General features: G+C 42.6%; 2 protein-coding genes across 5 annotated transcripts; one reads left to right on the forward strand and one right to left on the reverse strand.

Moving 5' to 3' along the window:
* Window positions 1-373: 373 nt before the first annotated feature.
* LOC125712811 (solute carrier family 35 member F2-like) lies at window positions 374-9806 on the reverse strand. 4 transcript variants are annotated; one of them, XM_048983273.1, is made up of 11 exons: window positions 9381-9806; window positions 8925-9189; window positions 8512-8595; window positions 7627-7750; window positions 5740-5912; window positions 4567-4694; window positions 3908-4067; window positions 2720-2876; window positions 2550-2602; window positions 1985-2139; window positions 374-1475 (listed from the first exon to the last, which is right to left on the reverse strand). In XM_048983273.1, the coding sequence occupies exons 2-11, from the start codon at window positions 9013-9015 to the stop codon at window positions 1224-1226; spliced, it is 1377 nt and encodes a 458-aa protein (XP_048839230.1). In that variant the 5' UTR covers window positions 9016-9189; window positions 9381-9806; the 3' UTR covers window positions 374-1223. The 4 variants fall into 4 exon arrangements, with proteins under 4 accessions (XP_048839230.1, XP_048839232.1, XP_048839233.1 ...); XM_048983275.1 differs by lacking the exon at window positions 8925-9189; XM_048983276.1 differs by having other exon boundaries at window positions 9038-9806.
* Window positions 8200-12212, forward strand: LOC125712819 (ras-related protein Rab-39B-like). The gene is made up of 3 exons (XM_048983294.1): window positions 8200-8423; window positions 10295-10524; window positions 10810-12212. Exons 2-3 carry the CDS (start codon window positions 10310-10312, stop codon window positions 11234-11236), a joined length of 642 nt encoding a protein of 213 aa, XP_048839251.1. The 5' UTR covers window positions 8200-8423; window positions 10295-10309; the 3' UTR covers window positions 11237-12212.
* Window positions 12213-13253: the final 1041 nt, after the last annotated feature.

Genomic DNA, 13253 nt, shown 5'->3' on the forward strand with positions numbered 1-13253 from the left:
TAATGACACCTGTACAGTCCAGCTGGGCCTGGCCTACGACTCTTGGAAACACACATCAACAGCTTCCATCATCCTTGCATTCATAGTATACAACCAAAGCATCCAGCTGGGTTGGGATTTACTGACTGCACTCCCAACTATAAAGCAGACCTGGGGCCAAAGTAATGGACTGGAAATTGGCGTGCAGGGCCAAGCAGTAACAAGTCCGAAATGTCGAGTCTACAACTTTGTTTTAGCTTTAACTTTCAATGTAAGACCATAAAATACTTTGGCTGCTATAACCATTTGAACCAATGCGCTTGTTTGCTTTTCATCCAATGCGATTTAACGGTGGCTGTAGTAATGACATTAAACACCAGATATAAGCCATTAATCCGTATAAAATCTTTTATTTGCACAAACCCTGATTGCGTACTGATCAAACAGAGGTCATGACCTCGCCTTGCTCACGCCGTCAGGATGCCTCGGTATCGCCGGTATATTTGACCCTGTTTGGAGTGGTGGCAGCACCCAAAGCCTCCGACGTGGAGGTTAGCGCACATTTCCAGGACTGTTAGCCGAAAACGACACGAGGCCAGCCTCAGACATTCTTGACTCGTTTAACAAAAGGTTGGACGTCACACAAAATATGCCTGAAAACGGATATAAAATTTGATTTGCAGATAAGACACCATTCAAATGGTTTTGTACAAATTGGAAAAACAAACAAAACTATAAAATACGGTGAGTGACCTGACAGCCGAACACATAAAAAAAATCAAATAATTCCCATTTTTAATCCTTCAGCTTGTTGGCCATATTGCATATAGCACTAAACAAAAACATTTCTAAAATACATGTAGTAATACATCCCTTTGTAAGGATTAATTGATTTAATTCTAAGTGCTTCAAATTCTCAAAGCAATCTACCCACCCACAATGTAATGGGAAATGTGGATGTTTGACAATGAGAGAGTAGAGAGTTTAATTAACCTCTCCTTCACCCGTGTCCTCTGCAGCGAGAGGGATGTATGAACATTGCATGTTCCAGCACATGAAAGATGCCCATGAATCACTGTAAAGTTGGTGTAGGGAAGGGGTGGGACGGCCTCTCAATCAGCCAACAACAGTGGGTGTGCAGGACTGGAGAACCACTGCTTAATTATTGGCTGATTGAGAGGTCCTCCCAAAAATCCACACCCAGGGAACCTACCCCCTTCCTTTTTTTTTTTTAAAGTGCAAAGCTAAAACTTAGTGCTAGTTTCACCAGCATGGTCTTGTGATTCCCACTGAAGCTGATTTGTAGCCCCTCCCCCACCCCCCTCTTTTTCCACATCCACTTCCTGTCTGAAGTAGTTGTCCAGGGAAGCGCTGAGGGAAGGTGCCGGGGTCCTGTCGAGTCTGGCCAGCCCTTCTGGAGCGAACGTGGGCACAGCATTGAACATGACAAATCCCACGGTGATCACCACAAAGGAGACGATGTACAGGGCTGAAAACTGCAGAAGCAGTAGGGGTGAAAGGTCAACTGCATGTATGCTATTATGCCAGTACTGCCCCCAAATGGTCAAAGGACCACATCAGATAACAATTTTTATAAAGAACCAAGGAGATCAACACTTGGTCTTCAGCTAATGTTTTTAAATCTGATAATCAATGACAGTATAAAAAAGCACACGATTAAACCTACTGCAAGGACTCTCTCTACTGCAAGGACTCTCACTACTGCAAGGACTGACAAGCGTGGCACAACCCATAAACAGCAAAACACGTTGTGCACAGACAGTAACGTTTTACACCTCTCACATTTTAATACTCAGCTAAAAGAGTCAAGTTAATGAAAGACATGGTGGACAGACCACAGGAAAGCAAACCTGTACCAACATGAAGAGACGAACAGTAAGTCACTGCAGGAATTTTAAAAGCAAGCTCAAAGATCAACTCAATGCCTGAATGTGGAGTGCATCCCCAGTCCTCCTACCCACCCCAGCTGTAAGACAGCGCTCACCGTGTAGCAAAAGAGGAAAAGGCCACAGAAGAGGCTGAACAGGTCAGCGGTGAGCAGGGAGAGGTTGACCGCTGTTGCGCTGGTCAACCTCACCACCACGGGCATGCAGCTGTACAGCAGGAACATGCAGGAGACGTAGATGGCGATTAGGACGACTGTGGAGACAGCGGGAGGGCGGGGAATCATCAGTAACCCCTTTAAAGACAAGGCACAATCTGACTGGTTGGTCCCACCTCTAGTTGCTTAGACCCACCTCCTGTACAATCTGATTGGTTATCTCCCAACCAATCATTTTTCATTCTGCCCACAGAACATTTTTGTGTAAGTGTAGGGTCGTACAGTTGCTCAGCAACCCGGGAGATGCTAACATACAGTACAAGGCTTGTGTGACAATCAGGAGAAGGGAACCTTCTACACATCTAGTGGAAAACACTAGAAACTAAATATTGGTCATAGACCAAATGCCTTGTATGTAAAATGTATTATCTGAAGGTATTTCAGTAAAATAATAAACAATACAATTACATAAGGTTTCAGCTGAGAGAACGTGGTCATGCGGTCTCACCTATCTGCCAGTTCCATGGGATCTTCACCACAGACTCGTGCTCCAAAATAGCCCTGCAAGCCCAGAGAACAGGTATGCTGACATGGACTGAAGCAATAATGAACTTAAGAAGAGATACACACGAAAAAATCCCAGTCCACCTCCCCAGACTTTATCCAATCACAGCTTACATCTGGGTGCCGCTGATCAGGGTCCCGAAGAGTCCCATCATGCCTAGGAACTCCACTCGACCCTGGTTCTTCACCACGTGCTCTTGGCACACATTGGAGACCGCATACAGGGTGGCGCTAATGAGCACCAGCCCATCTCCCAGCAGGATGTTACTGGCTATGGGGTGGGCCAAAGAGAACAAAACCGGTCCATATGACTATGGTGAGTGAAAGTTAAGCAGTGATGGGTATATGAGCACCAGAGGCGGAGATTTCAGGTCCAGACTCTGTGACTGTGACTCTTTATACTCGACTGGTTGGCTGAAACAAAATCTTGGTCCGGATTTGTACGTTCTGGACCTGAAATCTCTCTCTGATGTGAAATGGCCAGAGTTCACATTTGAATCAGTTCAGACTCAATTAGTATAACTTTGTGCAAACTGTTTAACAAATGAGTAAACCATTGCATGACATATACAGAAAAAGCATGGATATAATGTATGTAATAAAATATCTGTAAATTAATCAAGTGTAATTATTACTCTTTTGTATATAATGCTACAGTCCTTCCCATCCCCTCATCTAGCATAGTTCCGTGTCTTTTCCCAGGATGCTTCCAGAATCCTTGGATGTTGCTACTGTTTTAGCTACAACCTTTTGTGTCTCTTGACGTCTGGATATTTGATGTCTACCTTTGTAACACAGTACCAATGCCATGTAGACAAAGCACAGTAAAGAGAAATGAGACAGCAGACACCACCAATGCATGTAGACAACACAAAGGAGATTAAAACGGCTCCGTCCAGTAAGATAAATCGACCACCAGGGGGCAGAGTGAGCAAGACAAGCAGGCTGCATTGACTAAACACGTTGCTTTATCAGATAGACCGTCATACACTAAGACAAGGTTTCAGTGTTTAGAAAATGTCATTCCTGTTAGGCTGACATATCCAAGGTAAGCATTGGCTTCACAGGTTTTTTTCCATTTTTATTTGAGTTTCTCTGTGCAGATGAAAAATAATAAGCAGCCAGTCTCTTTCTCGTCAAGTTCTTAATGCTCATATATTATTTAAGCTTTGAATAACATCACATCCGACGTTTATGGGGAATCATTAAAAAAATGCTTTCTGTCATGTTTAGTTTTAGAGTACATATGTCCTATTTAAAAATACATACAGTACAACAAGTACTCCAGCTGCTGGTACTTACTGGATCCCTGTTCCCGCCCGGCCAGCAAGTCGGCCCCCACCATGGCCCCCACCCCGAGGAGGCAAACGACGACGCTGACATAGTGGATCGCCCGATAGCGAGTCCGGAGGAACATCCAGGAAAGCACCATCAATACGGGGATCACGAAACAGTCCAGCAGCTGGAAAGCAGGAAGCAAGCTCTTCTCATGGAGCCACAACAAGATAACAATGCTGAGGAACGGCAATGACGCCGCTGGCCTTGTCTCAAGGGGAGCGGTCCGCCATCAGTTACATTATGTCAAAGCCAACGTGCTAAAAACCGTAGCCTCGAATCTCAGGAGGAAAGGTCAGTCGTGCGATTCGATCCTACAAATTTTTATATATCCACAAAGACATTTCAAAAGGTAAAATCAGGGAAGTGTACGTAGATGCTATTAAAGCAGAGAATAAAATCATCATCATTATTATTCCATCCACCACTCACTCATCCATCCATTCTCTGTAACTGCAGGGAATCCAGGGCCTAGCCTGGAGGCTACGGGCACAAGGCAGGGAACAACCCAGGATGGGGTGCCAACCCATCGCAGGGCACATCATTATTATTGATATTGTTATTAATGATTACAACAACAAAAGAGAAGCAACTGAATGTCCACCAGAAATTTTCTAGGTTCTAACCTGTATACTGGTCAGAGTGGTTAGCTGGTATGCCTTCACCACTGCGTAGTTGGCCTGTACATCAGACAAGCCCACTAGGAGGTACTTCCACCACTTTGTCCGCAAAATCTGCAAAATATTTCCATCTCCTGTGTTACAAGAAAGCAAAAGAAAGACCCCCAACAGGGAGGATGTTATTGTGGGGGACAAAATCCAGGGGTAGCCGACACGGACAGCACAATGGAGGGGGGCTGTGCGACGCACATGCGTGTCACAAGGCTTAATGGTGCAGCCAGACGGCACTGAAAAATGTAAAACTTCACTCCTGTTCCTGAAGGGCTGTGCAGCTTTCCATTAACTCAGCAGTTAACTGCTTAACCAATTCACTGGTCTCACCCAGGATTGAGGTTGTTTACTATGCAAAGACAGTTACTCATCCACACAGAGACCCTTTAGGAACAGGGGCAGACCCACAATGTTATACTCTCTACACTAAGGAGAGAATGTTAACCCAAAAAGACATGCAATACATGCACATCCATAAATACAAAACATAACACAGAATGATATGAAAATCCTCCACACATGCTTAACAAAACTTTATGGCTCAAACGTTTGCATACTTAACTGCTGAGGTGAAAGACTCAGGTTCAGAAAGTACAAATCCAATCCAGGATTTTGTTTCAAGCACCCAGATGAGTATAAAGTGTCACATTCACAGAGTAATTAACTGGTCGTCTGAAACAAAATCTTGGTCTGGATTGGTACTTTCTGGACCTGAACTTTCCACTTCTACTTAACTGACTTCTTGTTAGAAGGCCACTTACATTTATACACCTGGATACTAGATCTATGAAATTTAAGTACCACATCAGGGTACATTTGGGGACTTGACGGCATAACCTTCAGTGTCTTCATACTGTGTTACCCAGAGATACCCCTTCAGTATATTGCACAGCTTACCCTCTGTAAAAGTTCTGATCTGAACTGCCCCATTGGGGGGCAAGAACCCACAACTCCCTACTATTATCACCCGCCCAGCACACAGGTACAGATGCTGTTCATGCCGTGGCACCCTCTACAGGGGTGCTTTGGTAGGAGTGCTACCAACTGCAGGAAGAGCAGTAGTCACTTACTCATGTTGAGAATAGTGAAGTTAGAAGTCACGATTCACAGAAAAACAGAAGAGCTCACCCTTTCTGAAGGCCAGAGCGACCGTGTAGGTGAGGAACAGCAGGGCATAGTTCAGGAAGCTCTGCAGCATGGGCGTGTCCACCTTCCACTCTACGAGGTACTGGCAAGTGACCGCTGTCCCACAGATCAACAGCGACAGGCCCTGACCCATGGCCAGTGTCTTTAGGAGGGGCCTGCGACGACGGACGATCATGTCACAAATAATGCAAAGTTCACACAACACGATTTTATCCCCGATGTTCCTCCAGGCGACAGTTTTAGGAGATTGCCATCAAAACCCCCAGATCAGAGGCAAATCGTGTTCGGTCTGCTCTGGGAAATAGGAGCGCGATTGCTATAGGTGAACCGTTGACGACGCATCCCCCCGGGGTCGCCGATGCTTTGCAAATGTCCGCCAAATATCTATCATGCTAAATATCTAGACCTGTCAGCGACTCCAAATTCTGCAGGTGTGAAAGTGTCACAGCTGACAATGGGGGCAGCAAAAATCTACAACAAATGAGAGATACTGGCAATGAGCGTGGTGACGAGCTACAGCCAATGAGAGCGACTGGCAATGAGCGTGGTGATGAGCTACAGCGAATGAGAGCGACTGGCAATGAGCGTGGTGATGAGCTACAGCGAATGAGAGCGACTGGCAATGAGCGTGGTGATGAGCTACAGCGAATGAGAGCGACTGGCAATGAGCGTGGTGATGAGCTACAGCCAATGAGATATATGCACACATACACATACATACATACAAATATACATACAAATTATATATATTATATATATGTATGTAACACCCCGCGACCCAGTAGGATAAGCGGTTTGGAAAATGGATGGATGGATGTATGTAACAAACTTTATATGCAGAGTGTGATAGAAAATATGCAAATATATATACATATCTAATCAGTAATTGATAAAAGAACTTATGATGGTGCTGTTGATTTACCTATAATGATTGAAACAATATAACCTCACTTGAATCAGTCAAGCACAATGTACTAATGCAAGCTTGCTTAAATAGACGGATTTCTATTTTCTATGAAGGAACTAACATTTGCCATAATGCAGCTTGATCAGCAAGGGCCCGGGTCAGCATGACCTGGGAGTGAGATTAAGTAATTGGGTAATTGGATAAATTTAACTCGACACAGTATGAAACTGCAAAGGAAAATTCCGTTCAGGTTGCTCTGTTCTGAGCCTATAAGCCTCAATAAGCAGAAGTGCCTGGTGTCTTCAGACAGCTGATCCTTTTCTTTGAATTGTCTGATGACTGGTGCATTTTGGGCTATAAGAGATGTATGCACTTGTTGTTCAGGGAGCAGAACAGGAGACACACGATTGATGAGTATCTGTTCCCTTTCAGCTCATCGGATAATAAAGTTTGTCAAACACTTAAACATCGGACTTTGAGAAATTTCTTCAACAACAGTCACTAAAAACCCAACGTATGCGATACAGTTTCTTGAAAGTTCTATATATATGAGAGCTAATTCGCCACGCATTTGTAAATGTTGAGCATATGTGTTGTCATTTGAGTAAAAGTGTTATAACAATCTGTAGCACATTGACAGTAGAATTGTGATTTCCTGGTGTCATTCTCACGTGTGATTTCGTGCTGAAACAGCTTGGACACCCGACGGACTCGCCGATGACTCCTCCTAGTGAAAGCTCTTATAGTGTGTGACCCCCAGTCCCTGATCCGTCGTGTAGTGCGTAAACCACAACGACTTCAACAATCCCGAATACAAGACGACAAGTCATGTAGTGTGAACAGGGGCAAACTACACTGTCAAACACTGCTTACAGAGAGCAGACAGCAGTTTCACATCAGCAGTGCTAAATCAGAACAACTTTAGCGTAACAGAAGACTTCATGATGAAAGATATAACTCACCATGTAAAGATCTCCTTCACTCTGTATGCAGTCAGCCTGCTGACCAAAGATTTCCTGTCCAGGCGTCCTGGGCTCAGGGAACCCGCCGCCTGCTCCTCTGGGCCCATCCTCTTCTGCAGCAGCCCTGGGTGGAAGTGACAAGGGAGCGTAGCAAAGGTCAGTATGGGCTTTACTGAAGGAAGCCAATGGGGATAAATAATGAAGCGGCAGCCAAAGTTCAGAGAGGGCAGGCTCTGTGTTCTCTGTTAGGGATTCAGGTTCCCTGCTGAAGAACGCGCATAGAGAACGGCGAACAGGCATCGGAGGAGGTGTGAGATAATAGCGCCACCAAGTGATCAACCGTTCTGCCCCTACTCACTACATGAACTACTACAATATTACTATTTAATATGCAAACATGAATCAATCATGAACGATTAGTAAAGACATTAATGACCGATTTAAAAGACATACCACATAAAATAAAATGCATATATTAATCTATAATTATGCACGTGCGTCTACTGACAAATAACGCTTAGTGCTCAGAATGATATACTCTTGCGCCGTATTTGCATACGCTTGCGATACCGGATGCCGGAACAAATGCGACAGTAAGAGTTTCTCTGCAGTTGTCGTTCAATGATTAACAGAAGAAATAGAAATCGAAAGTCAGATACTCCCTTGCGTGCACAGCAGCCGTGTATGGGTCCGAACATTTCGCCCAGCAGTGATTTTCAGCGCTTAAAACTGCAGAGATTTCCCAAAAAATAACCGATGACAGGCCGGACGAGAGCGGATCGGCGCTTTGACAAGAGGTATGGCACAGATGCCCCAAAACAAACGAATAAAATCGCCATTTCGTTATGCCTGTATCATAGACGGAAGCGAGGCGCTCGTACTCACTCGTTTGTAGGTTAGGGTCGACGCTGCCGCAGCCACAAAACCCCCCATTCTGCCGCTCAGCTTCCGAGTCATCGGCTATCTTCACTGGTGGTTAAAAAAAGAATCAATCCCTCGTTTACAGCATTTATATTATATGTCAGAATTCCATTAAATGTATTACTTTCGAGCAAATAATATCTCAATATACAAATGAACATAAATTACAGTTGGGAATACAGTAGTACCGTGCTGTATTAGATGTGACACACTGTGCACAGATGAAATCAGCTGGCAAATGCATTGTATTACAAATGTTTTTTTTCTCTCGGCCCGTTTTCGAAAAAGAGAACTGCTCGGCTGTACCGTAGTGTGTGCCATGTGTGAAGCACGTACACCATAACTTGGAACAAGGCTGGATTGGGACGCTGGCATACTTGGCAGTTTCCCGGTGGGCCTATGGATATACTGGCTGGCAAAGTGAATCGCGGGGGACCAGTCTGTCGGCGAAAACGTATCGCTCGGCATGAAGTTATCAGGGGAACTATACCTGCTGTGTAAAAGTAGCACTGACTTGTGTGGCCTCACACACGTGTCATTGTCTGGGACCTCCTCCGCCAGGAAGCCGGGCTCCAGCGGATCCAGTACGACCGCACTAACGACTTGAAACTGCCCGCACAGCTCCGAAAACTTACTCGGTTACTATACAGCATTTGGAATGAGTGAGAGACAACATGAAAAAGCCAAACACAGTTAAAGGGTCAATTATCGTTAGACTGCTTGCTAATGGTACCGTAACCATATTGATGCGGGGAACGCGCTGGATTTGTGGCCTTTGCGCTTCAGTTCTTAGAAAACAAAACATTTGATTTATATCACCATTTGTCGTCTACCTGTATATTTCGACCGCTCCGCTCCATCCATTTCCTTGTTAACCCAGAAGATACAGATAGTTAATTCATTATCTTTACATTACCGCTGTACCCTCGTGTGTGCCAAGAGATCAACCTAGCGCCATACGTCTTTGTTACCCGCCTTCATATCTTCCGATTGGCAGGATTCCAATAGATCCCGCCCATGCTTGTTCACTATTCGGTTAGGAAACCCGTCCGTCAAAATATGCGCAGTTCAGCGCTGTCTGGCTGTTTTGTATTCTGCAACCAATCTATGTCGTGGTGCTGAACTGACAACTCCTTTCCCAGAGCAAGTGGTGTTGATCCAGTTAGAGTGAACTGAGCTGCCGTGCGATGTTCACCGGTGATGTCTTTAAAGAGGATTCGGGTGAATCTACGTCACTGAGAAAAGAAAAACAACAAACAATGCAGAGGTCGAAAGCATTTAACAAGTTTACGATTATTCTAACTAGCTGAACTTCTGTATTTGTTCGTCAGCAGACTAATGTTGTATGTATCTTAAAAAGGGGTAGACATGCTTAAGTATACTGGTCTTAATACCGGTCGTTGCAAAGAAAGAGGGAAGATCTGAGGTCTACAGAAATGTCACAGCTCGACTAATAGCCTGGAAGGAATCTTTTAGTAACCTGCGAAACATTAATGTATAACCATGCTTTTATTAATAGAAACAGTACTCGTGTTTCAGTTTAAAAGGCGTTATTTCTTGTTTATATATATATATATATATATATATATATATATATATATATATATATATATATATATATATATATATATATGTTTTCTACGTCATTCTCTTTGTATTATGTATAGACGCATTAACCAAATGTGCTATGCTTGGTTGCGTACTCATACACTGTACCCAGTAAATACCACTTGCCATTCATTTACAGTTTAACTGAGATGTGATGGAAGCGATTTGGATCTACCAGTTCAGATTAATTGTGATCGGAGACTCCACAGTGGGAAAATCTTGTTTGCTGCGTCGGTTCACCGAGGGAAGATTTACAGATGTATCCGACCCCACGGTGGGGGTAGACTTCTTTGCCCGTTTGATTGAGATCGAACCAGGCAAGCGAATCAAACTCCAACTCTGGGATACGGCCGGCCAGGAGAGATTCAGGTATCTGATTACTATTTCCATCTTAAATCCAAGATTTTGGTTTTCATATGGTTTTAAGTGAAGTTAATGGGCAAGAAGGTTATATGTGCAGTAAACTTTTTAACACATTTGCATGACCAATAGCCTATGTTTTGTTGTAATTGTCCTGTAATGCATCCTAAAACAACAAGTATAAGCTATGCGTTTAAGCATGGGAGGAAAAAAATATTATTTCGGTTCTGAAAAAACAGTCAAAAATTGTTTTTTATGAATTCACTGTCATAGGCCTTTCTGTTTTCGCTTTAGATCCATAACCCGCGCTTACTACCGCAATTCAGTGGGAGGACTCCTAATCTTCGACCTGACAAACCGACGATCTTTTCAGCATCTAAAAAACTGGTTGGATGAAGCAAAGATGCACATGCAACCCTATCAGATAGTGTTTCTGCTGGTGGGACACAAGTGCGACCTCGGCAACCTGCGACAGGTGAGCCGCGAGGAGGCGGAGCAAACTGCCTTAACCTTTGGGATGAAGTACATAGAGACCTCTGCCAAAGACGGCGTGAATGTGGAGGAGTCATTCAATGTCCTCACCAGAGACATATACGAACGGGTGAAAAATGGGGACATAACCATACAGGAAAACTGGGAAGGGGTAAAAAGTGGCTTTGTCCCGAATGTTGTCCATTCTTCCGAGGAGGCGGTAAAACCCGGTCGAAAGTGCCCATGCTAGCTAAACCCAACAGAATGAGGTGGGCCGATCTGCAGCCAAAGAGATGACCTAGACTGGAATTTTATTTTGACATTAATTTTCACATATTGTTGGACCATATTGCGACTGCCGTGGTTTACGCTTTTACTGCAGGTTCTTGTCTTTTTTTAGCAGCTCTGTGTATCCTATCTTCTTGTATATAATTGCCACGTATATAAACGTAGTTTTCTTGTATAAATGATTTATCATGTCTTAAAAACCCGTAAACACTGTAAAATGTCATGTACACGTCAACTGCCTTAGACTTAATGCATTAATGTGCCTCCCGCAAATAATCAGTCAATCAATCACTCACTCGCGTTTATTGAAAAAGCCAATGTGCCGTTTTGGTGATGTCAGTTACATTGGATTGTAACGAGGGTAACTTGAATCGATATATTCATCCATGCTTTTGCGTTTTCTAATGTGCCGTTGAAATCCAAGTAAAATCCAATATGCAAGACCTAAAACAATACAGGGGACGACTGGGAACATTTGATTTTCTGTAAAATTTGCCAGACATTGGAACATTTGTAAATGTTCGAAAATTCCGAAAAATCTATTTAAGTTACGAAGGTACAGATTTTCATATAGGCCTAAATATTTCGAAACAACTCGATTTTATGAGGATTTCATTACGGGATCTATATAAGTTCAAATTGTTTTGATTTAGGTATTCTAGCAAAAGACAGCGAATGAAAGTTACTGATTGCAATATAGCCTAACCCATGAACAAGCTAATGAACACTCGAACATTATCATAATGCATCAGCGATGCTCATTAAAGTGTAGGGCTACCTATGATTCAACGACTGAACTACTTCGGTTGACTGTTAAATTATTTACTAGTGCATATATGAATTGCCTTGACACTGGAAAATGTATTGTGCCATTTGAAAGACTGTTGGCCAGTTATTATGACAAGTTTGCAATTAAAATGATACTGCTTGGTTTTGAATCGCACGTTTTTGCGTATTTGCAAACAATAGAAACCATTGCTATTTCTGTTTGCCCTCACCAATAGGTTTAAGCCGCAAATCAGATTAATCATACAGAACATTAAAATAATCATAACATTATGAAAATACAAATAAATGTAATTGTTGTATTCATTCTATACATAATTTAAGTATTCGAGCAGGTTAATTTGTAATAAAGATTTTATGTCCGATTTAATATCAATCTATCGCTGGTGAGAATTTTATGGCCGGTGTGTCTCTTCTTAGTCAACAGTGACATCTAGAGGAAATCTATCTGAGCAGGTTAGTTAAACCCACTGATAGAACCGCTAGTAAGATATATCCTAAGCGGAACAAATTTATCATAGCGGAGCTTCGAAACGTACTGAATATATGACTGTTGTTATATTCCCATAACAGAAAGAAATCTCAGAATTCATTTTGTGTAAAGCTATATTAAACTGAGAAACATCGAAGAACCTTCTAATGTATTTATTTATCCTTACACTTAATCCGAAAGCTATGCTATGCTATGATCGATGATACAAGATAAAATAGATACGTTTAGTGTCACTTTTAGCGTAATTGAATAGGTAAAAAACGAAATGCCCTTTTCCCCAGGCCAAACTTCGCTATGGCAGATAATACGCAAATAGACAAATATCACGATAAATAGACAAATCACAATAAACAATGTCACAATATTATAGCCTATCCACCACTGTCATTGTTATTGTTAGCAGTTTATTTATATAATACAAACGTGTACTATTTAATGTTCAGTGACAGATACTGTATATAATACAAACTATAGAAACGACAAAAAACAAAACATCAATAATAATAACAACAATAATTGACGGAGAAAGAAAGAAAGAAAGAAAGAAAGAAAGAAAGAAAGAAAGAAAGAAAGAAAGAAAAAGAAAGAAAGAAAGTGGGAGTCCCGTTTAATTTCAGCAGCGTTCAAACTGGTTGATTTCAGCAGACTTGCTGGTGAGTAAACGCACATTGATTTGTGTCAGTTCTTTCCACTGGATATT

The sequence above is a fragment of the Brienomyrus brachyistius genome, chromosome 18 (genome assembly GCF_023856365.1).
Source record: "Brienomyrus brachyistius isolate T26 chromosome 18, BBRACH_0.4, whole genome shotgun sequence".
NCBI lineage: Eukaryota > Metazoa > Chordata > Actinopteri > Osteoglossiformes > Mormyridae > Brienomyrus > Brienomyrus brachyistius.

Coding starts and splice junctions, on each gene's coding strand:
- LOC125712811 (XM_048983273.1), bottom strand. CDS start 9,015: ATGCCGAGCGATACGTTTTCGCCGACAGACTGGTCCCCCGCGATTCAC. Junction 7,751..8,511: donor CGACCCTAACCTACAAACGA/GTGAGTACGAGC, acceptor ACTTCCACCCAG/GGCTGCTGCAGAAGAGGATG. Junction 2,140..2,549: donor CCCATGGAACTGGCAGATAG/GTGAGACCGCAT, acceptor CTGTCTCCACAG/TCGTCCTAATCGCCATCTAC.
- LOC125712819 (XM_048983294.1), top strand. CDS start 10,310: ATGGAAGCGATTTGGATCTACCAGTTCAGATTAATTGTGATCGGAGAC. Junction 10,525..10,809: donor GCCGGCCAGGAGAGATTCAG/GTATCTGATTAC, acceptor TTTTCGCTTTAG/ATCCATAACCCGCGCTTACT.